This window comes from Anser anser (genome assembly GCF_964211835.1).
Source record: "Anser anser genome assembly, chromosome: 21".
Lineage (NCBI taxonomy): Eukaryota > Metazoa > Chordata > Aves > Anseriformes > Anatidae > Anser > Anser anser.
In genome coordinates, this window is record NC_139742.1 from 9,883,253 (window position 1) to 9,910,810 (window position 27,558).

Sequence of the window (27,558 nt, forward strand, 5' to 3'; positions counted from 1 at the left end):
AGTTCAAGAAACCTCACCGTTCACTGCTGAATTTCAGAACTCCTGCTACTTACTCCAGTGACTTCAAGGGCTCTTTATTTTCTTTAAAAACATACACAACAACTGCATAAGACTTTCATAGTTTGGGTTCTATAAGAAGCAACACCTTTTCTTCCAATTGCATAAAGAAAGGTACGGTGATAAAGCAGATCATAGCTGCCTCATAGTGTTCTGCTCCCAATTTCATTGTTCCTTACAACACACACCAAGCTCATGAAAGGCTGCAATGCAGCTGCCTACATTTTTAAGCCCCTATATTAAGGGATTACATAAATCAAAATGTTTTATCGTCTCTCTTCTGGGTCTCCATTTCTTCAGTTTGAAATTAAGTGGCAAATATTTGCCATCTCTTTCTGTAACGTGATGGCGGTCCCATGGCAGTCACTTTCAGTATCACAAGCTTTCTAGACATTGTTGATCTTAACTGCTAGCTAGCTGAGCTCCATCGCTGCTGTTAAAACTGAAAGATCTGTCTTTTTGCAAGGCCTTAAGTTAATCGTATGACAATTTGAAGAAAAGTAGGGTACAAGTTTAAGGTGCAGCAGCAGCGACTCCTTTGAATAACAATTCAGGCATAAAAAAACCTTCTATTCTTTTGCATAATTCACTTTCAAGTAAAAAAAAAAATTGCTTTCAGTCTAGAGTGAATGTCCATGTAGCATTATGTATAGTATCTCCCTCTATGGACTCCCCAGGAAGTTATGCTATAGGTCTACTTTCCTCTGAGTTCTAGCAAAGTTAAGTTATTCCCAGACATACAATGTCTTAGAGTATTGCAGAGGGTAAATTACACTGACCTGATCCATGATGCTTGTAACAGAACCTGGACTGCAGGAACTTGTTGCCTGATTTCAGATGGGTAACAACAACTATTTGCCTAAGTCACTCTGACCAAATACTTGTTCACCTTGGTAACAGCTGTGAATTGTCTCTGAATTCAGGTATGTGAGCCAAGCCTTTTAACAGCAGTCTTCCTCTGGCCATACATGGCTGACAACTCAGTGCGTTGCACCGGAGTACAACCTGCCAAATAGAACTGTGATGTAAAGCAAGTTCTTTACTAACACGTGTGTAGTGATCAGCCTCCAGAAGGCAAGTGAATGTGAACACCCACCCCTCCTCTCTAACCCTAACAGAGCGGTTTAGCCTGAAGCCTCCTGCCATTTCATCCCACCTGGCCTGCTGCCAACCAGCACGGCCCAGCGTCTGCCCTGCCAGCCTGCAGCAAGGGAGGCGCTGCGCTCCTCGAGAACGGCACACGCTGGGGCCTCTAACGTGACAGCCCCACTTCTGCTGCTGAAAAGGCTGCTCCTATGCTACACTTAATAGTAACGTGCAGCAGTGACTTACTTCTTCTCAGATACATGCTTTCAGTTGCACTGACAAATATTCTGGCTTGCTATGTTCTCCCCAGTGCCAAGAGAAGGCTATACACGCTTGTCTTCTGTTGATGGTCAAAGTACTCATCCAGAGCCAGGACGGGCTGAGAAGCCCAACGTAACGAGCCCTTCACAGACCAATGTTCTGAAGCGGCTCTGCTCAGCTGTAGCATAGCTCCATGTTTGCACAGTATGCCTGGAAAGATTTGGGAAGGAGTGGAGTCACAGCAGTATTATAAACCAAAAAAAAAATTAAAAAAAAAAAAAAGCAAGTCTCTCAGATACATGCAGGATGCGCTGCTTTATCGGAACAGCCGGTACACCCGAGGAAGTCGCCCATCCTTACTGGAAAGTGCTGCTTGGATGTGTTCATACGTGGGCAGATCTGTTAAGTCACCCAGTGCAGCCACAGCTGGTTTTTTATGAAGCATCTTAGTGACCACTCTTTTGATGTCAGCAGATTTCACCTGACCTGCAGAAAAAAAGAAAGCCGGAGCTGTGACAACTACATTTTAAATAGCACGAAGCAGCTTTATTATGCTGCTGGGTCAGCCCCCCAGCTCAGAAGACCAAATCACTAGCTCTAGACCTTCTCTGCTACACTTAGCTTTTTCTTTTGTTGTTGTTGTCAGAAGAAAGAAGTACTGCACTAGCTTGCAAGCAATAGAAAAGATCAGTTTGAAATACGTATCTAGTCTTTATGCCCCCATGTTTTCTCAGGTGATTCACCACTGCTAGAGGAATATATTTGAAGGTGCCACCCCCAGATTGTACCTACAATTCAATGCAGGCAAGGAAAAACAGTTTACTCACTGATCAGGGCACAGAGCTCATGAGGTAGTTTCCTTGTGTTTGTAGCCAACACTTGCCGTCCCACATCTTCAAAGATAACTGGCCTAGACTCGAGGTTCATCATGAGCATGGACTTCAGCTGCGTCTTTGCTCGCTCAAGTTCTACCTGCAAATACGCAGCAAATACAAACATGTTCAAAGAAGACCGTCCACTGTTCTCTAATACAAGCTACCATCACTTGCTGAAAAATAGGGGGATGGCTCTATTAGTGCCACATTCTGGTCCACGAAGGAGCTGGGCTCTCTCTTAGACATACTGCCTCAGAAAAGGGAAAACAGAAGGCAGCTGACTAGTTAAATAGGCAGACTCTTGACATTAAGAATGGACAAAAGGCCTTTCTCTTGCCCAAAAAAAAAAAATTGCTGTGAAGAGCTACAGAGCATCTAAGAGGAAGGCGGTTGCAGAATTCTTTGTGAACATTATGCTAAAATTTCTACGTTCTTTTAAAGTAATACATGAAATAGCCGATCTACAAAAATATCACCCCAGCAAGGCCAACACAATGCACTATTTCAGCTCAAAGACCACCTGCGTAGTCTGCAAGTTAGGCTGCTGACCTCTCCGACTGCTCCTGCCATTAGAATGAATTCTCTCGTGATGATTTCCACCATCTCTCGAACCTAGGAAGAACAGGTTACAACAATGATTAATTATTCTATTAAAATAGCATAACATGCTCAACATCTAGCTGAATTTCACAAGAATATTATGTCACATTCCAATAGTTTTGCAATGTTTATAGAAATCTACCACGACATTATCTTTAAGTACAAAAGTTCTCATATCACTATTTGGTAATAAGAGATGCAATCCCTTTTTAAGGATACCTGGTTTTGAATACAGGGCTATATATATATACCTGTTTTGGATCTGCGCTGGCATGTATACACAGGAGACCTGTATCCTCATAACTGTGGTGGTAAGAAGTTGCATTATACATCCAGTGGTGCCTACAAGTATGCAAACAAAATTTTAAAGTTTAGAAAACAGAATTTAAATATCAAAGTTATACAAACATGGACAGTGAGTCCCCTCCTAGCTCATTTTCAAAATTCTCAGCAGTGCTAGTAGAAATAGTCAGTTCCTGCCTCTGACAATTTCTGTGTGCTATCTACTTCCTTCTTGCCACCAGCATCCTTGAGACCAAAAAGTGTAGGATACATAGCAGTATTACTGGTACCTAGAGCCAATTCTTTTAATATTCCCCGGTTGAAAGGATGGGTTGGGCTAATGGAGGAAAACAGGACTCCTAGTCACTTCTGCCCTTTAATTTCACCCTGTCAGAATACCCGCTAATAAATCAGCCCTGCATGTTTCAAGCAGAGTAAGATGATGGAAGGCCTCATCTTGAGAAAGACAGTTTTACACATCAATGTGCTAGAGAAGACAGTTTCTGCTATCCGTTAAACAAGACGACAAACCAACCTGTTGAGCACATTGAGATACAGTCTAGTGAACATGCCTTTGCCAGGCCCGCCAGCTGAAAAGGAGCCACCGCCTCCCATCATCATATTTAGTACTGCAAAGGGAATGAAGTCTTCCTCCTGAATTGCAACAAGAAATTCAGTCACCCAATAGCAGAGACCAAGCAGGGCTCAAGGGCTAGGGATGAGTAAAGAGGGAAAGAGTCAAAGAGAAACATGGCACGAGAGGAATGTAAAGGTCAGTGCCTTTATCAACTGACAGTGAAAAAGCTGCCTGTACACACACCACCAGCAGCAAGAGTGCCAATGTCTATGTAATGAGAGATAGTAGCCTGGGAGTCTGCAAGTAGAGCAACCAAAACAGAGCATTTCAGGCTGGTACTTACTAAAAACGAGCAGCTTTCTAACCCAATCATAATGTGGGTAAGCTCTGGGATTGGAGTAGGGCCGAGACTCACATCTGACATGTCTTTTTCAACCTGTGTGAAAAGCAAACAAATTATTAAGACATTTCCACGTCTGTTTTATTCAGCATGATGAATTCATGTTAATTAACCTGTCACCCAGATAATGGCTACCATGGCCGGTTTGGACTGCATATTCACAGACTACTTCTACATGAACTGTACGTACTTTTAGAAAAGCAAATCCTATAAAAAGTCAATTCGAATCCAAATCTGAACCTCTAACAGAAAGGAAAAGGCCATCTCCATCTTCCATTACCTTGACAATGCCTCCTGTGTACTGCGCCACAGATCTGTCCACATCCTTGGCCTGCGCGCTGCCCCACACCGGCTCCACGCCAAGCAGATATTTCTTGGCACACTCCACCAGCTGCTCGTGCTCGATTCCCACCCCGGCCAGCACCATCCTGTCGGGCGTGTAGTAGTTGCGCAGGTACGAGTGCAGGACTTGCCGGTCGATTTTGTTAGTGTTTTCCACTGGGCAGAACCTGTTCAGCCCAACTGTATTTTCTCTGTAGGCTGCCTAAAAGGAAACGTAAATTGAAGCAGCAAGTATTGCTTCACCCTCTCAACCTAAACCTTCCCTTTGTTTTAGAATTTTGCCTGTTGGAGACGTATAAGAAAGGAAGGGCTGAGCACTATTTCACTAATGTCAGCATAAATTAACGTGTTAACAACGGTAAGGCATGGTTAGCTTTAATTTATGTTAAAATCTTACACATATAAGTGTGATTTCAAATTGGAGGGAAAGCAAAAGTTCTCCCTCTGTGAAATCTAAGTAACAGAAAATCAGTTTTCAAAACAGTCTAAAATAAACCCTACAGTGAAGGAAAAGCTGAGAAAGAGAGCTCAGCATGTCTCACGCAGGACACTAAACACAACAACACAGACTTTTCAGTGTTTTACCGCGTGGATCATTTCTGTGAGGAGAGGCTCTGGATCAGGTCTCATATTCAAGTCCTCAAGCTCGAATCGTATAGCCATTCGAGTCATCTCGATTTCTTCATCTATAATAAGAGAGAAAGCAAGAGATCACCACCACCACACAAAGTACTCACTTGGTACAGAACTCTGAAGCTTCTTGACAAGCACGATCTAATGTACTCTCAAGTCTGCTCAGAGTCACGCTTTGGGACTCCGTTTTGAGGCAGATGATGTGTTCTCAGACCTGATAACCGGGGCTGCAGCGCCACATCGGCCAGCAAGTTGACCACGGTGTCCAGGCCTTTGGCATCAGCAGAAACAGCGTACATGATGGTGTCCCTGCAAGGCAAGCAGAGGGGTTCTGCACTGGGGAGTCACATCTCTGAGCATTCAGTAAACGTGGTTCAGGGCATAAAGAGGCCATGACGCATCAAGTGCTTTGAAAATGCAACAGCACTGACTTCCATTACCCTGCCAGGTTCACTTTTGGGACTTCTTAGCAGTTGTCAGAAACAGACTTCTGATGCCAAGAACCAAAAAGCAACTTTACACTCACGCACCAGGAAAAGCAAGGGTTCAGCCACCCCAAACCACCGCGTTACAACCATTAGGGTAACGGAGGACGTAGGAAAAGCATCGTACCTTGAAGCCTGACAGTCACAAATGCCCCCATGCTTTTCTAAGGTGAGGAGAATTTCATCTTTGCTGCCAAACTGAGCTGTGGACTAAGAAAGAAGACACCAGAGTTACAGATTAGTAGACTGACAACTACTTAAAATTCTTCGGTATAGCTCAGAACAAACAGCTCCTGCTCTAGCATAGATGCCCCCTATGTTCTTTAAGTCACTAAACAGTCATTAACGTTAGAGATCAGAGCATGACAGACTTTCAGCACCTATTTAAACAAATTAAACCTGTGCTGCCACTGTGAGGACGAGGGCCCTGCCCTCAGCTGTTCATTCTCACCTCGCCCTGTCTCTCACAGAACATTAGGGATTGGAAGGGACCTTGAGTGATCATTTATCTACTCCAATCCTCACACTACTATGCAGCTTTCGGTACCTCGCGCAGGGACTCGGGGACCCACGCATGCCAGGTGCGGTACTCACAGAGAAGGCCAGCTTTTCCAAGAAGTGCGAGATGCCGCTGAGGTACTTCGCTTCGTGCCTGGATCCCGAGTTTATGAGCACTGGCGGCGAGAAGGCGAGGGGTTAGCGGGGCTCTTACCTCGGCAGCCGTTCCGGTAACACCACACGGTCACCCCAGGGCCTCAGTACAGAACAGGACGACATCCTCCTCCTCCTCCTCCATCTCCTCCTCCTCCTCCATCTCCTCCTTCCCCTCCTCCCACCGGTCCCGGGGGCAAAACGCGCCCCCCCCCCCGCCCCCCACTCACGCCCCACGGTGCAGAACTGCCCGAACTTCCTCTGCGAGGCCACCCGCAGCCCGTTCTCCAGCGCCGTCACCCGCGTCTCGAAGCGCTCCCGGCCCTCGGCGGCGGCGAACACCGCCTTGGGCACGCCGGGCAGCGGGCAGCTCAGCGGCACGCCGGGGGGGGCGCCGCCCGCGCTGTAGCTCCGGCCGCACCTGCGGGGACAGCGGCAGCCGCCGTCAGCGGACGGCCGAGGCCCCTCAGCGCCCTCCCCTCAGCCATTTCCCCCCACCCCCCGCGGCCGCGCTCACCGCCGGGCCGGGCCCCACGCGCCGCGCCTCAGCCACGCCATGGCGGCCGCCATCTTGCCGTCCCCGCCGAGCTTCCCTTCCGCCCGGCGCCGCGCCCCCTTCCCCGCGGGGAGCCGGCGGGCGGGCTGCGATTGGAGGAGAGGTTCAGGCGGCGGCTGCTAATTGGCTCGTTCTGAGAGGTGGGCGGGGCGTGCGCTGAGGCGAAGCCCCGCCCCGGGGGCGCCGCCTGAGGGGGGCTGAGGCGATGGCGGCGGAGCCCGGCCCCGACCCCGGCCCCAACCCCTTCTCCTTCCGCGAGTTCGTGCGCAGCCAGGCCCGCGGTGCCCAGGGGGGGCCCGGCCCCCTGCTGCTCCCGGATCCCGGCGAGGAAGAGGAGCAGGAGGAAGATGAGGAGGAGGAGTGGGGTGGCAGCTACCAGCCCTCCGCCGTGGAGCGGGCCCACGTCGCCGCCGGCTCCTTCTGCGAGGCCCCCCTCGGGGCCCCCCCGCGGCCCGGCTACGAGGAGGTGAGCGCCGCCGGGGCCCCCGACCGCCTGCGGGCTGCGGCTCCCCTCAGGCGAGGTGCGAAGCCGTGCATCGGGGCGGTGGAGGAACTCCGCCTCAGCCCCCAGCGCTCCTGAAGGGCGCTGTCGGTACGGGCGGTGTAACGGCGGCAGCGCCTCCCAGCACCTGGGGGAAGAGCTCTGAGAAGCCGCTTCGCAGCCCGGGTCAGGCTCAGCGCCGTGGCTTTTGGCTGCGTGACCCAGGCGACCTCCTCAAGCCCTTGCCCTCTGAGGTCGTGCTCATTTCACATTAACAGCGGTTGGCTAATTGCGTAATTGCGCTGATTGTTTGTTGCCTCGTTTCTGTGCCCTACAGAGTTAGGTGAAGTTAAGTGGGATTGAGAGGGAAAAACTAGGCGTGAAAGTAAGCTTGAATGTAATAGAAAGTGCAAGACTTTTCAGCACTAAAGATAAGAAAGCTGAATGACTTCATCTGGTACTGTTCTTGCAATGTTAGTAGTGTACTAACCCTATTTATGAGTATTCTCATTTCTAATAATTTTTATTTTTTTAGCTAAAAGAAGAGAATGCCAATTTGAGAAGCAAGATCAATAAGCTTCAGATTCTCTCTGAAACTCAAGCAGACAAGTGCGTAAGCCACACTTACATCCCACGGTGATGGGGTAGCCGTTTGTTGGGGAATTACCGTTACCTAGACTGCCTGTGAATGGACGTACTTTCTGTATGGCCATTGTGTGTGTGTTCAGCTGGATAGTTTGCACTGATGCTGGTGGATGATGAATGCAGAAATCCCCTGAGCAACAGGCTAAAATTGTAGTCCTGTGGGAAGACTTAATTCATTCTTTCACATTATAAGTTTCTTGGTCCTTCCCTAGAATTTTCTTACTAGGCTAATTGATGTTCCAGCTGCTTACAGAGCATTCCGTTTATTTTAAGGATGAGGAAGCTTGAAAGAAAGCTTGAGGAAAACAAAATTAAAGAAGAGAAAGAAGCGCAGGACTTAGAAGCAATGGTGCAGCACGTGGAACAAAATCTCCAGCTAATGACTGTAAGTGGTGGCGTTTTATGTAGTAGCAGAACCTTGTTCACAGTTGGAAATCTGTAGTTCCATTTCTCTTCCTTCCTCTCCCAGGAGAGCAAGGGAAGCTGAAGTGATTGCTTCACCCATGTGAGCACTAAACAGCTCTAATATGGGGCCGCATTTTTCTCTTATACCAAGCCTGGGTCCCAGTCTACAACTCCTTTCGTTGCCTGGGATAAGGGAGATCTCTGCAGAAATACCATTTTTTTGTGTTCATAAGCACCGTTAGCTGCTTTTTTTTTTTGCTGCGTTCTGCAAACACCTTCTTTATGAAAAAAGAGCAGTTTTTCCTGCCTTCTTATTCTGAGTAGATTTTCCTCTAGTCCAAGAAAAAAAAAGTAGTGGTTGGATGTAACGGACTGCACCTGATGATCAGAAAGGAGAAACAGGGAGGAGAGGAGGGATGTGACCAGGTGCACCGTCCCCACCTCATAAAGCATTTAGAGCAAGAGGTGCTGCAACACAAACCACATCACTTCAAGTTCCGTGCTGGAATCGTGAATTCTGACATTCCTCAGGCTGCCTGCTGTGGTCCAAGTCATCTTTATTCTCTTTCAGAAACGGGCTCTTAAAGCAGAAAACAGTGCTGCAAAACTGAAACAGGAAAATGCCTTACTTCAGGTACGAAGCGGTGTTGTTAAGGCCTTGCTGAACGTGCTGGGACTTGGGAACAGCTTGACACTGAGGCTGTAAAAGGGATACTGAGAATTCCTAACTGCGCCTCGCTTTTCGTGGCAAATGCTGGAGAAAACGTGCTGGGTTAGAATGCTTAAGCTCTGTGCTGACTGTTAACATCATCTCTGTGACACGTGGTCCTTGTTTTGTGGTGCGATCTTGGAAATTAAAACTTTTCTTAAGTTTCACATGATGTTCAAACATGATTTGGCACTTGGGGTCAGTGAAAGCCTGTAATACTACGAGGCAAATAGATGCCTACCTGTAGGAAATCGCCTTATGGAGAAGGGAAGGAAATTTGAGAGAGGTCACAGCCCCGTGTAGAGGCTCTCAGAGCTGGGAGGACTTTCTCTCTAGGCAGTCTGGTTAGCAATCTGCTCAATAGTTGCTTCACCCTGCTCAAACCTGAGTTTTGGGGTTATTTGCATAACCAGTGTTTTATTTTTTTTTTAATTATTTTTTTCCTCCCAAGGTTCAGCTGAAGAACTACAAGAAGGAGAACGAAGCGTTGAGGTCGGGCCAGTCAGCGAGCCTGGCCGTGGTGAAGCAGAACGCTGAGGCGGCCTTGCAGAACCTCCTCACGGTCATTACAAACTCTCGGTCTGCGGTGAGGTAAGCGTGAAGAGCCGCTCCTAACGCCGCCCGCGGCGCCTCCCCGAACTCCCGCCAGGAGCACAGCGAAACGTCCTGGGATTGGGTTGGTTTTTAGGATTGAAGCCTGGGGTCTTGTGTTACGCGTGCCCGATGAGATAGTCCCTGTTCTTTTTGCCTACCTGCGATTTGATTTATTTTATTTTATTTTATTTTTTTATTTTCTGAAAGAAGCTATAAAAGCACCGCCTGGGTGCGTTATCCTCTCCCCTCTCACGCGGTGTTCTCCCGCGCTGCAGGCAGCTGGTGTCGGGAGCGGAATCGCTGCAGCTGGTGGCCGATCTCCTCAAGTCCATAGACAGCATCTCCGAAGTGCCCGAGGACGGACAGTGAAACTTCCGGAGGAGAACTGGGCCTCGGTCCGGGACCGGGACCGGGACCAGGACCGGCTCCTGCCCTCCGCCCTCGCCCCCCTCCCGCAGCGGGCGGGCAGCAGGACCCAGCGCGGCTCCCGGCTGCTCCGCCTCGCGCCCCATTGGCTGCCCGCTGCCACGTGCGCGGGGCTCAGCTGACCGCGGCGCTGACGCCGATTGGCCGGCGGGCGAGGGGCGGGCCCGGGGCGGGCCTGGCCTGGCCTGGCCGCGGAGCCCGAGGCGCTGTCGCTGCTGCCGCCGCCGCCGCCGCCGCCATCGCCATGTCCGGGCGCCCCGCGCCGCCCCCCGACGCCACGGAGCTGGAGGCGGAGCGGGAGAGGATCCGGCGGGAGATCGAGGAGCTGGAGCGCAGCCTGCAGCCCGCCGGGGCCGGCGCCGAGCTGGACGTGTCGGACTGCAGCCTCGGCTCCGGTACGGGCCTCCGGGCTCTCTGGGCCCGCCGTGCCCGCTGGCGTCCGTGTGAGGTGCCGCCTGCCCGGGCTCCTCAGCCGGTCCCAGCGGAGGGGAGCCCGCTGGCACCGCCGCTGCGCTCGTTTCTGTAACGAAACCCGGGGAAAAAAAAAGCACGAGGGAGGCTCGGAGAACTGCCCCGACCCCTCCCGGAGGCGTTTGGGCATCACAGGCGGGGGACGAGCTGCCCTGGGAAATGGAACCTCCCACCAGACACTGGCACGATTATATCGGCCGTTTCCATGCTCTCTGAACGGACCATGTGAACTCCACTGCATCATTCCATTGCTCAGCCTGGCTGTGCTTCCTAAAATCGTTCTTTCAAAGCAATAAAGGGGGTGAATTAAAAGCTCTGGTATCAGTACCTCTGGTGGCTGTCACTAATCCTTCACCTCAGTTTTGATCGTGCCACTCCAAAGATTACATGTCGGAACTACATAGCCACACTGAAGGCAAAACCAGTACTGCTGAAGGCTGGCGGAAGGTTGCTAGGTGGTTACAGAATATGGAGTTTGTTGGGTGGGAACATTCATTGTCTGCACATTCTGAGGCCTTTATTTTACCATGATGCACAGGACCAAGATGCAGCTTGATTGCTGCTGTAGCCAGCAGAAGCTGCTATTTTGCCTACTCTAGAACCACAAAAAAAGTACACGTGTGGTGTATAACTAAACATTTTTACTTGAGGATGTTGGCAATACCTGAAAACCCTAATGCTCATGTGTGAGGCGCTATGTAGTACTTTATTCTGTGTGCTTTAATTGAAAAGTCTTTGGTTTTGAAGCTGTGTGTTTTTCACTGCAGTCGGCGTTTTTGTATTTTTGTTGTCCAACAGATGCTGAAGATGACGACTCAGATTCTCAGGAAGAAATGGTAACCGTTTTCTCTTTAAGCATGTCTTTCCATCTGTCTGCTGAAGGGGACAGGAAGAAAGGGGAAATTTTGCACTGTTCTGGGTAAAGAACAGTTCTTGGCAAGGTTCAGAGTCAAACTTTGGACCAGATAGTGTGATGAAGTAACGGACAGAAAGAAAGGGAGCTAGGCAAGGCAGGTAACTCTGCCTCTGGGACCATTCAAAGCAGCTATCAGGGAGAGACGGGTGCTTCCAATTCTTTTGGGAATCAGTTTTGTAACACGATAGAAGTACTGAGTTACATAATTATGCTGCATACCTGCATCTGCTCTTAAGAGCAAGCATTTCCCTCATTTTTCTTTTAACCCTCTAAAATGCCTCAAGGAAGTGGAAAAAGAAGAGGACAGTAGTGATGATGATACTGAAAATAGCCTGCCAGAAGACCCAGAAACGTGTCTGCAGATGAACCACGTGTACCAGGAAGTTATCCAGGAAAAGATTGAAGAAGTGGAGCTTCTGATTGCACAAAACAAAGAACAGCAGGTGAGCAAACAGGAGTAAAATGTGCTTTTTGGGTTGCCATCTGTCATCTTCCTCTGCCCCTCATTCCCAGTAAAACTTTCCACTACGTTCTTAATGTACCGTAGGTACCAATGGAATCAGCAGTCACAGTCCTTACTGATGTGCAGGTGTAGTTACCAGCCTGCCTGGACAGGGACAAGGAGACTTGGGTTTATTTTCTTCATGGCAATTCAAACCAGCGTCACCTCAATGGTGACCTTTGGAATGGCTTATGCTACTGAAGTTTCCATTCTTTCTTACCACCAGAAATGCTAACACTGGAGAATGTTTTAGCTAGCAAATCGGTATATTCATATGTTTCTTTTTATCTCCGTTGTACTATGCAAACTTGCGAAGTTCCAAATCCCATTGTTAACACACGCATTAATTTGCAGTCTGGTGCTACAAATTATTTGAATCCTTCCTGAGAAGTTTGTGATGGCTCAGCCACTGTTCTCTGAAATTAGGGAATTTAAAGGTACTGACGTGGTTTAATTCTTTTATTGCAGAAAGAAATCATGTGCGAACTTGATGGCACAAAAACAGCAAAAGCAGGAGATGGTAGAAATTTACCAGCAAATATATTTTTGGGCCATTTTATGAAGCCGTACTTTAAGGATAAAACAACAGGAATTGTAAGTAAATATAAACTAGGTTACATATTGATAGTTTTTTTTTGCAGTGATAGATTTAAATTGTAACTGTTGTAACAGTGTTCCATTGTAACTTGTAACTACCAGTGTCAGTCCTGAGTTTGCAATCTCTTTTTCCCTCCCTTGTTGCTTATGGTCTTTTGGAAACGTGTGTCCAATTCACGGCTGGTTATGACATGTGGGAGTTCAGAACGGTGCCATTCCAGCCGTGGGGTAATCGAGCGCTGTGTTTTTCAATTTAACTTTGATTGTTTGACTTCATCGCCACGATCCAGTTCCACTCTGTTTAACATGAAATCTGGCTGTCTTTAAGTTTTCTGAGGCAAGTGTCACTACTTCTTACAAGTGTTCTTAAAGGGTTGCTAGCAAAAGGTAATCCTGACTAAACTGTCAACTGTCACCGTACACACATTACCATAATCCTCAAGTAATGACTGGGAATTTTACTATACATCTGTACCTAAATTGGTAGTGTAGATTAAGTAGGTACAAACATACGTATTGTGTCTAACCACATTCGGAATGCTGCTTCAACCAACGGTCAGCTGATGTGAGCAGGCCTGGCTTTGAGCTGAGAATGTGCTGTGTAGCTGTGGGCAAACTTGCTTAAGTATCTGCTTATATTTTGTTATGTTTTCTGATGTATCCGCAAGCTAGTACTGGTAAAGGTGACTGAGCAGTTCTAATGTGACAGCCTGTGCAAGCCTGAGTTAGCATTCTTTTTTGTAGTGGCTCATGCTAGAGTTCTAAGGAGAATGGGCAAATTTTCTGTGTACCTGACTCTTCTAATGTATCTTAACCCTTTTAATGTTTATTAGGGCCCTCCTTCCAACGAAGATGCCAAGGAAAAGGCAGCTCAGGGCATAAAATCCTTTGAACAACTGCTTTCAACAAAATGTAAGAAACCGTATGTGCTGCTCAGCGTTCTGCTGTACCAAATGTCTATATTCATAGCATTGCTCCCCCCACATCTGCAGTTAAACACCAACACTTCTGATATTTCATACTTGAATTCACAGAAAGAGTACTTAAAAGTAAATGGGATGCTTTGTGAATTGATTTGCTGAATTATTTATGACTTACTTCCTTTCACTTGCATTTGTTTTGATGTGTCATTCCATCTCTCCCATGAACACTCCAAAAGCAAATGAGATCATGCAGGGGTAGTGCTGAGATGAGAGAAGTTCAAGAGACACTTAAAGCTCTAGGTGGTTACATCCACCTGGGTGGTGATCTTCATTGATGCCTCCTTGGAAGTAAAACTGAGTAAGAGGCTGCAATTTGCCGAGGTCAGACATGACATTAGTGGTTTAGGCGGGGAATATAATTAATTTACCTAGCTTCCGATAGTTCCTTTGCTGAACAAAATGAAAGATGAACTCTTATCGAAGACCTGAGGCATACTTTTAACAGTGATGCTGAAAGCAACGCGTCTCTCTTTTACTTGGCAATGGTTTTCTACTGATCACTGAATGCTTGATTATTTTATTTTGTCAAGGGAAAAGCAGAGAGAAGATACTATTGCAGAAATCAGTCGTAAGTGACCGCTTGCAGCGCCTGCTTCAGCCAAAGCTACTGAAGTAAGTACAGTGCAAAAATCCTTTCTCATGACAACGTTACATCTGAAGTAAGGAGAGAAAATATGTGGACGTGCTGCCTTCTTCAGCAAGTTCTGTGTTAGCTGTTTGCAATTTCAGTAAGGTTACAAAGCACAGAGGGGATTCTTTATCACTTTGGGGCCTGGGAGAGCCACTCTGAATTGCAGCAGGGATATCCAAACTCCGTGTCCTGAGGGCACCAGTGCAGAGGATGGTGCTGTTGTAGATGGCAGCATCTTTCATTCTCTGTTGACATCTGTGTTATCTGTGTACGTACCTGGCATTGATGGGTCTTGGACTGTAAAGTTCTGACCATAAGCAAGAGGTTACAGCATTCAGCTTGGACTGTAAACAGATGAGGACTGTTTTGCAGGTATCTGGCAGGTGGGATGGGTTTGTTCTGAAGATACTGTAGCATTTTATAGCCATCTGTTTCTTCTGTTGACACAGCAGTATAACATAAAATAATCTACAGGGCTTGAAGCTGAACTTGATATGTTGCAAGTGAGCCATAACAGTGTGTCCAGTGAGAGATTTATGTGCCTAGAGCTGGTACAGTCTTGTTTGTTGCTGTTGCAGCCATCAGTGATTATCTCTGTAAATACCAAAATGATTGATCTGAGACCTGTTCTGGGTCAACTGTTTGCATTGAAGCAGTAAAAATAGGATGAGTTTGCCGTGTGGGAAAACCTAGAAGAACAGTTTTGTTTACTGCGGAAATAAATTGAAGGAAAGAATGATACTCATGGGGAAACCACCTTTGCTATGTATCTTCTGATGCCATTGACCTGCTTCCCATCTAGTCTTAAGTAATGTTGAAAATGTCTTTGAACAGGTTGAGTTACTGGAATCAGAAACTGGAAAAAGTCAAGACTGAAATGGAGAAACAAATCTTGGAAAAGCAAATCAAAGAAGTGGAACGAGAAATAGAGGCAATTAAGTGAGAAGTTACCTTTTTATGTTCATGGTGAAAATGCAAGTATGTTCTTGGAGGCTAATTCGTAAAGTTCCCTCCTTCCTTGAGCACTTCTCATTATGACGTTTGGAGAAAACTTTTCACAAGCCAACACAAATAAAACTATGAAGTGCCGTTCAAACCCTGCAGAGCTCTCATCTCCACAGCTCTTCAATAAGAATCATGTTTTGGGTTTAGATCTACAAATGTAATAAGTATAGCCAGTATAGAGGCACAGTTTGAAATAGTTTTTGTTTTAGCAACAAGGAGACAGAACTCTGCAAATTCTAATAATTCTGAGCTTTTGCTTGCTAAAGCATCTGGAGCAATGTAGTTTGACATTGCATTAAACTGTTTCTCCTGCTAAACGAACATCATCGTGTAGAGGGCTGTTTTTCAACGGTGCATTCCTTATACTCAAGTAAAATTACTGTAGTAAACCCGGTAAGAAAGAAACCTTGTTTGGGGAAAAGCTATGGATGTTAAAGAGCCTGATGCTTTGAGGTAGTAAGTTTTTGTGGAAGTTGATAGCAGGTGAGAGGAATAAGATGAAGCAAGGTCAGGCAGAGGAACTGACTGTTCAGTTAACTTTTTTAATGTGGTTCTTTCTTTCTCTTTGTATCTTCTGCTTTAGCCAACTTCCAGAAAGTGACTTGTTAGGAGACAGATTTGACGAGCATGACTGGGAGAAAATTTCAAACATCCATGTAAGTTGGGAGATCAGCTATTTTATTACTTCTGACATGCATCCCTCCTCTTGAGAGAAACTACACCTGAACTGGTGTTGTTTCCACCCACTGTTTCCATTGTGCACTTCTAGAAGTTGACTATTGTGTGATCTCAACATGGCAAGCACAGAAGCATTGGACATTTGTTGTTACTGGTTAAATTTAATAATTTAATTCTGAAAAAAAATAGCAATAAAATATATACGGAATACAAAATATATCCCTTGTATCAGTGTTCACGTCTGTCCAGTTGTTTCAGTCCCAGCTACAAGACAAAAGAGATTTTTGCTATTTCTTTCAGTTTGATGGACAACGTAGTTCAGAAGAACTGAGGAAGTTTTGGCAGAACTATGAACATCCAAGCATCAACAAAAAGGAATGGACAGAGGAGGAAACAGAGAGGCTGAAGAAGATAGCTGCTGAACATGGTTATTTGGACTGGCAGACCATAGCCCAGGAGTTGGGGGTAAGGTGTTCTGAGGCCAGAAACGAGGTGAAAAATCAGTTAGTTCTGACTTGACTGTATCTCATGTCAATTTTCAGAAATCCACGTTAATTCATTGTTAATTAATGCTTTTTTGAGAAGCGTTAAAGAATCTTTAGCCTTGCCTTTTTGCTTTTTGTCCTCATAAGTATTCGTTTTTCTAAGTAGCTTTGTTTTTATTGCATTAAGACAAACAGGACAGCTTTCCAGTGCTTGCAGAAGTATCAAGCCTATAACAAAGATTTGAAAAGGAAAGAATGGACCAGAGATGAAGATCTGATGCTTTTAGAGCTTGTTCAAGAGATGAGAGTAGGAAGTCATATCCCGTACAAGAAAAGTAAGTGACATACAAATAAAACGTTTTCCATTCATGTGTGAGGGTTAGTTGTTGTTTCTTGTTTTTGTTTTCCCAGGCTTATGTGTATTAATATTTCTGCATGCTAGAGCACCCAGACCGCTCTGATTGAAAGAATTAGTAAAGTTTTATTTCCTATGAGTGCTTACATTTCCACAATAGTCACAGTTCTATGTTTTTATCCAACCTTTGTAGCCTGTTACCTAGAGAGTGCCCAAAGAAGGGCAACGAAGCTGGTGAAGGATCTAGAGAACAAATTTGATGAGGAGTGGCTAAGAGAGCTGGAGTTGTTTAGCTTTTCTTTGCATTTCTAGTTGCTTATTACATGGAGGGAAGAGATTCTGCCCAGCTGATTTACCGATGGACCAAGAGTGTGGACCCCAGTTTGAAGAAAGGACCTTGGACGCCAGAGGAAGATTCTGTAAGCTCTGTTCTCTGATTCCCTAGAATTGCAGGGTGCAAAAGTGGAAAGATTAGAACATTAGAAAGTTTTATACACCTGAGCTTTAATAGTGGCACGGAGGAATTTGAAATGGATTGAGATGGGCAGTTTACAAGTCAAGAAGGCTTAGGAGCTCCCAAACACTTTTGTTCTGAGACTTGCAATACAGTGGAAAGAAACAGAGCTATTTTTGTCTCAGGCCTACTAGGACTATTACTCTGTGTGTGTGTGTATATATATATATATGTGTGTGTGTGTATATATATATATATATATATATATATATAAAAAATGAGTTTCAACTCATTCTTTGTGTGATTAACATAGATGCTGTTGGCTGCAGTTAAGAAGTATGGAGAGCGTGACTGGTACAAAATTCGGACAGAAGTACCAGGCAGGAGCGATGCTCAGTGCAGGGATCGGTAAGTACACTAAAGGAAACAACAGTTCTTTCAAGCTTATTATCCAGAGCTAAGGTGCAACTTATTTTACAAATGATGCTTCGCTTAAACCAGTGTCATCTTAAGGACCATTGTTGTGAGAAGTGGTTATGGTCTAAGTACAGTCTGCACTGGTCTTTAAAGGTAGCCTCTAAATGTGGTCTCCATTGCCTCTGCCTAACTTTGGATTTGTAGTTAGAGAAGTTAAAAAGTTGACATTTGAGTCTTAGCAGGGAGAGCAGTGCGCTGTTGCCTTGCAGCATGCTGCTCCCTCTGTAAAGTGGCTGGTGGGTTAGAAGTTGGGAATGTTTTTGTCCCAAACAATGCAAAGTTATCCTGAAACTTGAGTGAGCTCACGTAGGGAGGCAAGGTTGTCATTCATGTATTGTCTGCGTACCCGTGAACATTATCTAGTCAGTCACTTCCTGTAACTGACACCAATATTGTGAGAGGTGCTGAGCAGTCTTCAGCATTGGACCCAACTTCAGGAGGCTTAGAGTGCAGCACGTCATAATTTCAGTGATGTTTTACACCTGCTCATTTTAATTCTTAATCGTGTGGTCTGATGTTTAGAGAACAAAGAGATTGTAGCCATGCTGTATTAAGGGAGTAGGAATGGGACCCCTTAGAAAATCTCATAATGATGCTGGTTTTTTTAGCCTCAGATTATGCAGTAATGATCAGAACTGTACAAACAAGATTGAGTGTTCCTTTAATGTTTTTATTTTGAAGGTACTTAAAAGCATTGCACTGTGATGTAAAGAAAGGCAGGTGGAGTTTAGAGGAAGAGGAACAGCTAATTGATCTGGTGCAAAAGCATGGCCTGGGTAAGTGTTGCTGTGGATTAATCTTCAAAAGCATAGAGAAGCAAGCATTATTTAGTAATTTACCATTTGAATTTCTTCTTTTATTTTAAGTGGCTGACAGAAGCAGGCTCTGCTTCCTACTGGTGATTGCAAGCTTCCATATGCTCTGCTCTTCATCCTTTTTAGGTCACTGGAGTAAAATCGCTTCTGAGTTGCCTCACCGGACTGGCTCCCAGTGCCTAAGCAAGTGGAAACTCATGATTGGGTCTAAGGTACTGTACAAAATCCTGTTATGTCACAGTCCCGTTTATCTTTTTAATTAAGATTCTCTAAACTAAAAGTGAAAGTATGTGAAATCAATACCAAAATTGACCTTGATTTCCTACAATCAATTTTATCAATCATTAATTAATTTTATTGTCCTGAAATGCCCGTAAGGATGGCATAAACTTATATTTTCTTATAGGTACATCATGAGTTGCCAGGTTTGGCACAAAGCACTCTTAAAAATATTCTGGTTGCTTAAGACCATGTTAAAAATACTGTCATGTTTCCATTGTCAAAGCACCAGCAGGTGCTGCTGCACTGTCCATTTGGAAGCCACACATTTCTGATAGGATACTGCCGCACAAAACTTTTTAATTTACTAATTCGAGAGATTTGCAAGTCAGGGGTGAACACTGGCTAAAACTTGTCTGTGCTCTTTTTGGCTAAGAAGAAAAAATCAAGGCCAGCGAAACGGCGACATGCAGAAGGGAGTACCAGCGGTTCGGAGAGTAGCAGCGAAGACATAGAACTGGACTTAGCGGACAGCTCAGAAGAGGAGATGACGAGTAAGGAGGAGTGTGCATTTCCCAGCATCGATTTGTGGATTCCAACACAGACAAGTACACAGGAGTCAAACAAAGGAAGATACCAAACTTCGTCCCTTTTCTCTTCTGTGAGTGCTAATGCAAAGACCAGTAGCAGTGAAATTCCACGTGCACCCTGTGACGGAGGCAAGGACGGAGTTGCTGATAAATCTGCAGAACTGAACACCATCCTGAGGGGCATTGCGCGCCCGCATTCAACAGACATCACTGTGAAGAATCCAGTAGAAGTAATTAACAAGGTAAATCCTGGGATTCTCAGTTTGGTTTTGATGGAATTTCAGCTTAGATCAGGAATTACCAGGAAGTATATTTGCTGCAGTAAAGAGAGCAAGTGATGAGTGATAAGTGGATGACAAAATCTTTCTTGCACCTCTGTTAGTTGCTTTCTCGTTTTACCATTGGGGGGTGCTATTGGAAACTGAGCTATGTGATTAAACAGAAATTTCTAGCAGTGCTTCCTCCCCCCGCCCTGTATTATCTAGAAAATAGCTGTGCTCTTTCCTACCCATAATGTCAGAGAAACAAAACTTTTCCCATATTTTCATAAAGCAGAATTGGCTGGTGAATTGTGGTTACTCTCTCTACCCTGATGACTAGAGTGCATAGACTTAGTTTGTAAGAACTGTTACCTGTGCATCTGTCTCATTCTGAGCTGGGTTTTCATCCCAGATCGGACACTAAAACAGTACAAACCCTCCTTGCACATTTTTGCAGAAAAATACTCCGTAGTAAAATACTAAATGTCAAAACTGCAATTCTTAACACAAGAGAAAATATTTTTGCTCAAGTGAACTTAAGTAGCATGTGCATCCCTCAGCTGCAGGGACAATTGCGCTGATGACAAGTTTGTTGGTTACAGAAGTGGTTATGGTATGCATGGTTTGTAAATGCTTGTCTGATGTAATCAGTCTTTTGATTTTGATTACAGATAAGGCTTGATTTTTTTTTTTTTTTTTTTACCAGTAGAAGTTTAGGGAAGAGTCGCTGACTTTTTTGAACTTCTCCCTATTTCTTCCCTTGTACTGTTAAGCTAAAAGTTGGAAAGAGAATCATCCAATAGATTTTGGGTGGGTTTTTGTGGACACTTCATGCTAAGGCTTTAACGAAATAGGCATTTGGTACTGTGGTAACACACAAGGACTAAAAGATAAGGTAAACATCTGCGCTTTGGGGCTGATCTAATATACTAAGATTCTTTCAGTAGCAGGAACGTTGAAAACTTTTGTACGTTTTGTGTATAATGTCAGCACAAGTAATTTTCTGTGGGATACTTTCCCTTATACCTTTTCTTGTGTACTCTCTTTAAGGCTTCCAGATGTGGAAAGCAAGTGCTACGGGTTACCCTGGAAGATGTGAGAAGAGTATTAAGAAATAACACGTGCTTTCAAAGGAAACTCGTAAGTGCCTCTTCTGTCTTATCTGCTCTTGCAATGTGTGCACTGCCGGGCTGTGTTTAGTGGAAAATAAGCATAGAATCACAGATCTTATTTCACTGTAGTCCCAAGAGGGAAAAGGTTGTTTTCTTTCTTTTTTTTTCGTGACTGCCTTGTGAATAGTTTGTTATGGGACTACCTTTGCTAGAACCTACCAAATTGGGATTCTAATTCTGTATTTATTCATGCACAGCAATCAAAGATGGTAAGACCTATTTCTGCTGGTTTAACAAAAATGTCTGGAGCTGCTACATCTGCCGATCAGAAGCTTCAGGGGCTGCAGAACACCATGGAGAAAAGTTATCGTCAAAAGAGAGAGCGTTTGAGAAGAATAAACCTTGACAGAAAGCTTCTGATGGCAGTGACTCCTTGGGTGGGCAATGTGCTGCTGCCTTGCACCTTGCAGACTGGGAAGATGGCTTTTCATCAGACAAAAGGTAGTGGTAACCCATCAGGGATAGTACTCTCCTACTTTGTGTCCCCAGTTTCTGCTACCTTCTAACTGAACGCCCAGCTGATTTTGATCTTGGACTCTTTTTCTAGCTTATGCTATTCAGGAGAAGATGAAGTCAATCAGTCTCTCGAGCACTCCCCTGTTCACGCTTTTCATTCAGGTAGGTTTTACTGTCTTCATAGCATCTACTTTTAAACAGTGGTGATCTTTTCCTGTGTTTGATACCTAAATAAAAGGTTTATCTTTGCTCCTTAAATTAGTCATCTAATTACTGGATTAATCTACTCTCACGGCTTGCATATGATGTTTACTACATTCTTCATCAATTCTAATAATGACAAGATTTTTTTCTGTAAGTGTGAAAATGTGCCCAGAATCTTTCACGTAAAGCCTCTCCTGTCTAATATTAGCACCGGCTCTACCTGAATATTTTTGTTCTGAATCAAATTTTTATGAATTTCTTACCTTGCAGCTCTTTCAGATTGATACCAATGGTTGCATGAAAGTTATTCGGGAGGGAAGACTAAAGCAGTCAGAGCTTAAGGCTAACGCATTAAGGCCTCAGCAGGTATCGTACATCACATTTCAAAGCTTTCCCTACCGGAGTCTTGACTAAAGTAGACATTTTTCAATGGGTGTGGCAAGTGCTACTGTATCTCAAGTATAATTTAATATATTTTTTTTGGCAGGCTTCCCAAAATGTGGAGACTTCTTCAGGTACGTACCAGAACATTTATTTTTATGATGTGCAAGAACTTTCACTTAATTCTTCACTGCTGTATTAATGGCTAATGTAACTGAAGGAGAACTTCTGGAACGAAATGACATTGTCTTACTCATTTTTGGTAGCTCTTGGATATTTCGGTTATTGGCTAAATGCATTGCTTTTGGTAAGGACTGGCAAAAATACTGAAGGGCCAGGGGATCATTGGCTTCGTGCCTGTCTGGTAGTCTGTAGATTATCGCTGTTAAACTTTTCTCAAGCAAGGTGCTGGCTGTGGGCTGGAGTGAACGTGCTGGCACCGACCAAAAGCCCAGTTTGTTGTTGTCACCCTGGCTGATGTGCAGTGCCTGTGTTGCGCTGACCAGCACGGTTCCTCCTGTGCCGTGTTAAGGTACATTTCTAACCCACCTGCTGGTTAAATAAATGCTGTAGTGTTGTAGGAACTCTCACAAGCAGAAACTTTGCTACTTCCTGTGCTGGGTACTCGATGTTTAATAGCTAAGGAATGGTTTATAAAGGAAAATCCTTTTTGAAGACACTGAAACGTTCCCCCCCCCCCCCTTTACTCCTCTACAGGCAATTCGTCACAACCTTGCACTCAGAGGAACTCCCAAAGGGGCATACCAAGGAATGCTGTCAGAAGACCTGCTGCCTTAAAATCAACGGAGACTTCTGTTGCTGGCCTTGAGAGCAGCACTCCTGCTCTCGCCATGCAGGCAGCTCTTCCGGCCCACGCACAAAGGCAGAAGCCTAAAACAGTCTCAGAACTGCTGAAAGAGAAGCGGCTAAGGGAATCCCAGGCCAAGAAAGCTGTGCAGAGAACAGTATTTATTGCCCCACAGATGTTGGTTCCAGGGCCTTTGATAATCCAGCACCCACCACAGCAAATCGTTCCTTCTGCACAGGCAGGGAGCAAACCTGGAGTAGTTGGTTGTACAAACAGCAACGTGCGGTGTGCACCAGCCCCACTGCCAGCTTTTACTTCTGTTGCAGGTTCAACTTCTACCACCACTGTGTTTGAAAACCATTCCTCGTCAGTGCCCAGAACTGGGGAGAGCTCTGGTTCCTCAGCAGGACCAAAAGTACAATCCAGTAAGGAACTAAACGAGCAAGCTCCTCGAAGTAGCTCTGAAGGAGGTGGTTTTCCAGGCCTGAATCCAACTGGAGCAGAGCAGGCCTCAAATCAAGGAGGGTGCAATGGTCAGGTCCTAGCTGGTAGCTCGGTTCCAGTAGTGCTGCAAAATCAAGCTTTTGTGCCTCGTCAAATTGCAGTGGTGCCTGTTGGCATAGAGTCTGGCACCAACAAACTGTCTCTTTCCACACCACTTACCTGTGACCCGAACAGTAGCGGACCACAGCAGAGGCCGGTCAATTTATTGCCAGCTCTTGTAGCTCCACAAGCCGGCTCCCATTTGGTTCCCAGCAGCGTACTGCCTTTCACCTGGGTTGTAACACCACAGGCGTTGCTCCCCACCTCTGTGCAAGCTGTGGTGGGTGTTCCCCAAGGACTGCCAGCTGCTGCAGTGAAAAGTCAAAGCCGGGCAAGCGTGACATCTGATGGCAGTGGTTTAGGAGTGGCTCCTGTACCAGCTGGAGCAAATACGCCTCACGCTACTAGCGCAGAGACGAAAGCACCAAGTTCCCAGTTAGCCGAAGGGGTACCACTGGGAAAGACAACCCTTGTAAGCCATTCTGCAAGTCTCTTACCTGTGACCTCAGCCAGTCCTGGATGCAACACGCCCGCTGTTTCTTCTGCTGATGTTCCCTCCGAGACTTCTGACTCCTCTGCAGCTCAGCGTTCTCTTCCAGCCGATGCACCAACCCTGCATGCTGTGCCGCTGCCCCAAACACAGCTACCTGCAAGTACTCCAGGGTCTGATTCCCGCTGTGCAGCAAGTCCCGTTAGCTCGGGGAAGAACCAGGACTCCGCTACAACAAACGCATCATCTGCCAACCCAGCTGTCGTTACAGAAGGGGTTGTGCTCCAGCCGAGAGACCCAGTTCCTCCTAACAACGTCCCAAAGAACTCTGAGGGCTCTGCTGCCCAGGTGTTGAAAACCAGACCTATCGCCTCCAAACCACCCGCTACACAGCCTGCTGGGGGTCCGCCCCAGCCAACCACTTCTAGTGCAGGAAAGACTCTGCTTGACTTCAGCCTGATTTCCCTGGAGGATGAGGAGCTAGTGAAAGAGTGGCTGAGTGGGGAGCAAGGTGTCCAGGTACCGCCACTGCAAACCAGGTTGCCCTATTTCCCACCTTTCTTGTGCAACTTAAAAACCCTCTCGAGGCTGCTTCTGCAGAAGGCGGCTCTGGAAAAGCAAGCGGCGTGTCTTCTGCCTTCTGATGCCAGTCGGGGCGAGGGCGCTGGGGTTGATCTGCGTGCCATCACAGAACTGGTGCATCAGAAACTGGGCAATGACCCTGCTTTTCTCCTCCTGAAAGCCAGATTTCTGGCAGCCTTTACGCTCCCTGCTGTGCTCGCAACTCTGTCTCCTCCAAAAGTGGCAACAACTCTGTCAGCCAGCAGGAAGCAGTACGACGAGAGTGATGAAGAGGAGTGGCAGAGTGAGAATGAAGTGTCTGAGGAAGAGAGTTCTGGGAGTGAATTAACGGGCGCACAGTCGGACGGGACAGTCGGTGAGGAGCCGGGAGATGAAGATGCTGATTTTCCAAATGAGGTAAAACAGAGGTGCCAGGTACTGAAAGTGGAAATTTACTGCCAGCCAAGTATTGCTCCCACTGGAATCTAGGGTGAAACTCCCACTGATCTTAAGTGTAGCAGAAATTTGGTCGTCTCGAGTAAGCATAGTTTTGCATCTCATAGCAGAAGCTCTCATGTTCGGCTGTGAGCCTTTAGTCTCCACAAAGGTAAAGGCCTGGTTCCTGTACTTCTTAAATCAGGCCCTTGATTTTCACTGCGTACGTTCTTCAAGCCCCTGTAATGTAAGGGGACTTACATGTCTGTTCCTGTTGCTCTTTAATGTTTTCTTCCTGAATTATTTTATGCGACTAAAGGTTATTAGAGTATATGGATTGATCTAAGCCATGATACCGACCAAAAATCACTCTGATTTTTTTTATTTTTTAAATTAAATCTCTTACTGCCCAGCACTGTTTCTTACAGAACATGCCAGGAAGCTGTGTAGTTCAGACTTGCATTTCAATAAATTGTGGCTCCAAACCAGACAAAAGAAATGCTAGTGAAGACGAATAAACAAGGTCACTAGCTGTTTCTACACAAAGATGACAAAGGTGCAAAAAAACCAGCAGTTATCTTTCTGAAAAATTTATGCATTTGGATGTTTTCTGCTACCTGTGGTCATGGTAATATAACATCGTGTTCCATGCTTAATTTTGAATGTAAATGGAATATTCTGGAAATCTTGCTGAGCTCCTTAGAATAAAAAGATGGGTGAAGGGGTTTTGCTGCAAATTGTGTGTTAGTGTGCAAATAGTCTGCTCTGCTTACCTTGCAGGGTATGGGCACTGAAGAGATTGCTGCACAATCCGTCTCGGGCTCCTACACGGATGTGACTGACGCCAGCGTGCCTCAAATCAGGAGAAGTTCCCGCCTCAGGAAAAGGAGAAGGACGTGAGAAGGAAACGGGTTAGTAATCGTTCTGTGAATCTTGCCTTTCTTCGAAGGGAGAACCTGAAATACCTTTGTCTGTGGCACAGCTCAGACAGTGAATCATGACCCTAGGAGAGGATGGTTTTGACTTCCCTTCCCTTAGCACACAGAGTTCTGCAATCACCCATTAATCATATATTATACTGTGACTTTCACAGCGGGGGAAAGGTGATGTCTGCATGATAAAACTACATATAAAAGCCATGAAGTTCAAGCATTTGGCAGCCCTTTAGACCTTGCTGCTGCCTATTAGTATTACACCTGCTTAGTAGGTACAGACGAGGCTACAGACTTGGCTGCTAAGGTGAGGCCAACGTAAGAATAGAGAGAGGGTCACTGCTTGTGGGACAGGAAAGCCTGGGCAGCTGCTGCTGCTGGCACGGGTTTGTGTGTGGGAGTGCTAAACACTTGCAGCAGAAGCCAAAGTAAATCCTTGCTGCGGGCTCCAGCAGGCTGGTAGCAGGACGTCCTTGCTCTGTGTTGTGAGGCTGTCCCGTAGGTCCTGCGCAGGCAGCGTCAGCTTTTTGCACAGTTTGATGCTCTCTGTTGCCTGGCTCATGAGCCTGTAAGAGGAGGCAAGGAATAGGATTAAAAGATGGCGGGAAGCCAGGGCTTAAACTGGTGGGTACTTCATTGCAGTTCATCTTTGAAGCTTCATCTCTGAAAAACTTTTTTTTCCTCCCATATGGTTCCATTTGCTCTGTGAACACCGGAGCAGCTTCTGTAGGGTACAAGTGTGTGATGTTTTAATGTGTGTTGAGGTCTTTGGTGAAATGGACCAAATGAGCATGAACGGTGTTTGATTTGCTTGCTTGTTGGCTGAGACTGTTTTTTGTTTCTCCCTTTTTCCTTCTGAACTAGTTTTAGAAACTCCAAAATGTTATCTTCCCTATTTAAAAAAAGAAAAAAAAAAAGTCCTGTGACTAACTGGAGTTGTTTGTGCTCTGTTACAGGAGTCACTTGACTGAGGTCTGCCTTGCTCTGTGGCAGTAGGAGATACTCTTTGCACTGTTCACTTTTAATGCTTCCAACAAACTGACCGGACAGGCCTGGGGAAGAGAGGAAAATGGCTGGAGTGGTTTCCTCATCGCCTAACCAAGTCTGCTCATTTAGACAAGTTGCAAATAACGAAGGCAAATTGCTGGAGGGAAGGCTTTGAGGCACGGAGCGATTCTGTTCTCTTCCAAACTAGCACCTGCCATAAATGCGGGGGGGGGGGGGGGGATTGTTGGAGACCTGGGGAAGCCAGCAAGGATGGTTATTTATTTCCTTTTTGTGTTAGCCCCTATTTATGTGAATGTTTATCTGTATTCAGAGTATGTGATTCATTAGGTGTTTATTTTAGTGCTGTGACAGTGTTGTTTGACAGCTGACTGAATACTGCTGAATAAGCAGCAGATTAATTTTGTATCAAATGAGCCTCGAGTATTTGTTGAAATACAGATGTTTTATTTTTCTCACTTAAACTATTGATGTCGTCTGTGTTTTTTACAGTAAATAATATTTTAAATGATGTGTGTATGAGTGTGATTGCTAATGAGAAAAATGAAGTCTGTAAGCCACATGAAAGAAAGCCAAGGAGTGTGTGGGAAATGAATATGCATGTAGCTAAAAATGCAAGATTGAATTACGCTTGGATTCTTTCCTGATTCTTCCACAGCCTGCCCCATACAGCCACCAGCAAATCACTTAACGAAAGCTTGTTTCCTCATTCATAAAACAGTAATTTCTGTCGTACAGAGAGGTTTAAGGCTAGCTGAGTCAAAGCTGGTAAAAATCTAGTGGGAAGCTGCTACAGAAAGCTTCCTTGCACTGTGCCTGGCAACGTTTCCCAAGAGCTCAGTGGTGAGTTCAGTGTGCTGTGAGGTACAACCGTTCTGTGAGGGCCCTTGTGGCAGAGCTGGGGATGGACAGGCGGTGGGGGTACTGAGGTTGCTGCATCCTGATTGCGTGTCAAGACACTGCGGAGCAGGAGAAAGTATTTTGAAATAGCTTTCCTCTTGCAGTGTGCTCTATCTTCCCCATGCCCACATAGGTAACATTTTTTTCCAGTAAATTGATGTGGCAGAA

At 45.7% G+C, this 27,558-nt stretch overlaps 3 protein-coding genes across 5 annotated transcripts; 2 read left to right on the forward strand and 1 right to left on the reverse strand.

Annotated features, from left to right (window-relative positions):
• Positions 1-58: 58 nt before the first annotated feature.
• Positions 59-6,924, reverse strand: PMPCA (peptidase, mitochondrial processing subunit alpha). The gene is made up of 13 exons (XM_083808058.1): positions 6,767-6,924; positions 6,480-6,670; positions 6,193-6,272; positions 5,726-5,808; positions 5,328-5,422; positions 5,066-5,166; positions 4,419-4,682; positions 4,082-4,174; positions 3,697-3,815; positions 3,131-3,221; positions 2,829-2,891; positions 2,232-2,376; positions 59-1,890 (listed from the first exon to the last, which is right to left on the reverse strand). The coding sequence occupies exons 1-13, from the start codon at positions 6,817-6,819 to the stop codon at positions 1,721-1,723; spliced, it is 1,548 nt and encodes a 515-aa protein (XP_083664184.1). The 5' UTR covers positions 6,820-6,924; the 3' UTR covers positions 59-1,720.
• On the forward strand, positions 6,899-10,848 carry ENTR1 (endosome associated trafficking regulator 1). Its single transcript, XM_083808072.1, has 6 exons — positions 6,899-7,271; positions 7,822-7,895; positions 8,205-8,316; positions 8,908-8,970; positions 9,497-9,636; positions 9,915-10,848. The coding sequence occupies exons 1-6, from the start codon at positions 7,011-7,013 to the stop codon at positions 10,006-10,008; spliced, it is 744 nt and encodes a 247-aa protein (XP_083664198.1). The 5' UTR covers positions 6,899-7,010; the 3' UTR covers positions 10,009-10,848.
• SNAPC4 (small nuclear RNA activating complex polypeptide 4) lies at positions 10,310-26,954 on the forward strand (the record flags this gene model as incomplete). Of its 3 annotated transcripts, none has more annotated exons than XM_083808043.1 (23): positions 10,310-10,460; positions 11,335-11,372; positions 11,737-11,895; positions 12,423-12,548; positions 13,385-13,463; positions 14,065-14,146; positions 15,000-15,104; positions 15,754-15,826; positions 16,149-16,313; positions 16,521-16,668; positions 17,001-17,107; positions 17,456-17,550; positions 18,301-18,395; positions 18,561-18,646; positions 19,090-19,485; positions 20,554-20,643; positions 20,873-21,116; positions 21,223-21,293; positions 21,606-21,701; positions 21,823-21,850; positions 22,434-24,535; positions 25,334-25,464; positions 26,442-26,954. In XM_083808043.1, the coding sequence occupies 22 exons, from the start codon at positions 10,310-10,312 to the stop codon at positions 25,451-25,453; spliced, it is 4,656 nt and encodes a 1,551-aa protein (XP_083664169.1). In that variant the 3' UTR covers positions 25,454-25,464; positions 26,442-26,954. The 3 variants fall into 3 exon arrangements, with proteins under 3 accessions (XP_083664169.1, XP_083664170.1, XP_083664171.1); XM_083808044.1 differs by having other exon boundaries at positions 19,093-19,485; XM_083808045.1 differs by lacking the exon at positions 10,310-10,460 and adding an exon at positions 10,862-10,991.
• Between the last annotated feature and the right edge of the window lie 604 nt (positions 26,955-27,558).

Coding starts and splice junctions, on each gene's coding strand:
- PMPCA (XM_083808058.1), bottom strand. CDS start 6,819: ATGGCGGCCGCCATGGCGTGGCTGAGGCGCGGCGCGTGGGGCCCGGCC. Junction 3,222..3,696: donor TATCTCAATGTGCTCAACAG/GTTGGTTTGTCG, acceptor GCATACTTGTAG/GCACCACTGGATGTATAATG. Junction 2,892..3,130: donor CCAGCGCAGATCCAAAACAG/GTATATATATAT, acceptor TGTTCTTCCTAG/GTTCGAGAGATGGTGGAAAT.
- ENTR1 (XM_083808072.1), top strand. CDS start 7,011: ATGGCGGCGGAGCCCGGCCCCGACCCCGGCCCCAACCCCTTCTCCTTC. Junction 7,272..7,821: donor CGCGGCCCGGCTACGAGGAG/GTGAGCGCCGCC, acceptor TTATTTTTTTAG/CTAAAAGAAGAGAATGCCAA. Junction 9,637..9,914: donor AACTCTCGGTCTGCGGTGAG/GTAAGCGTGAAG, acceptor CCCGCGCTGCAG/GCAGCTGGTGTCGGGAGCGG.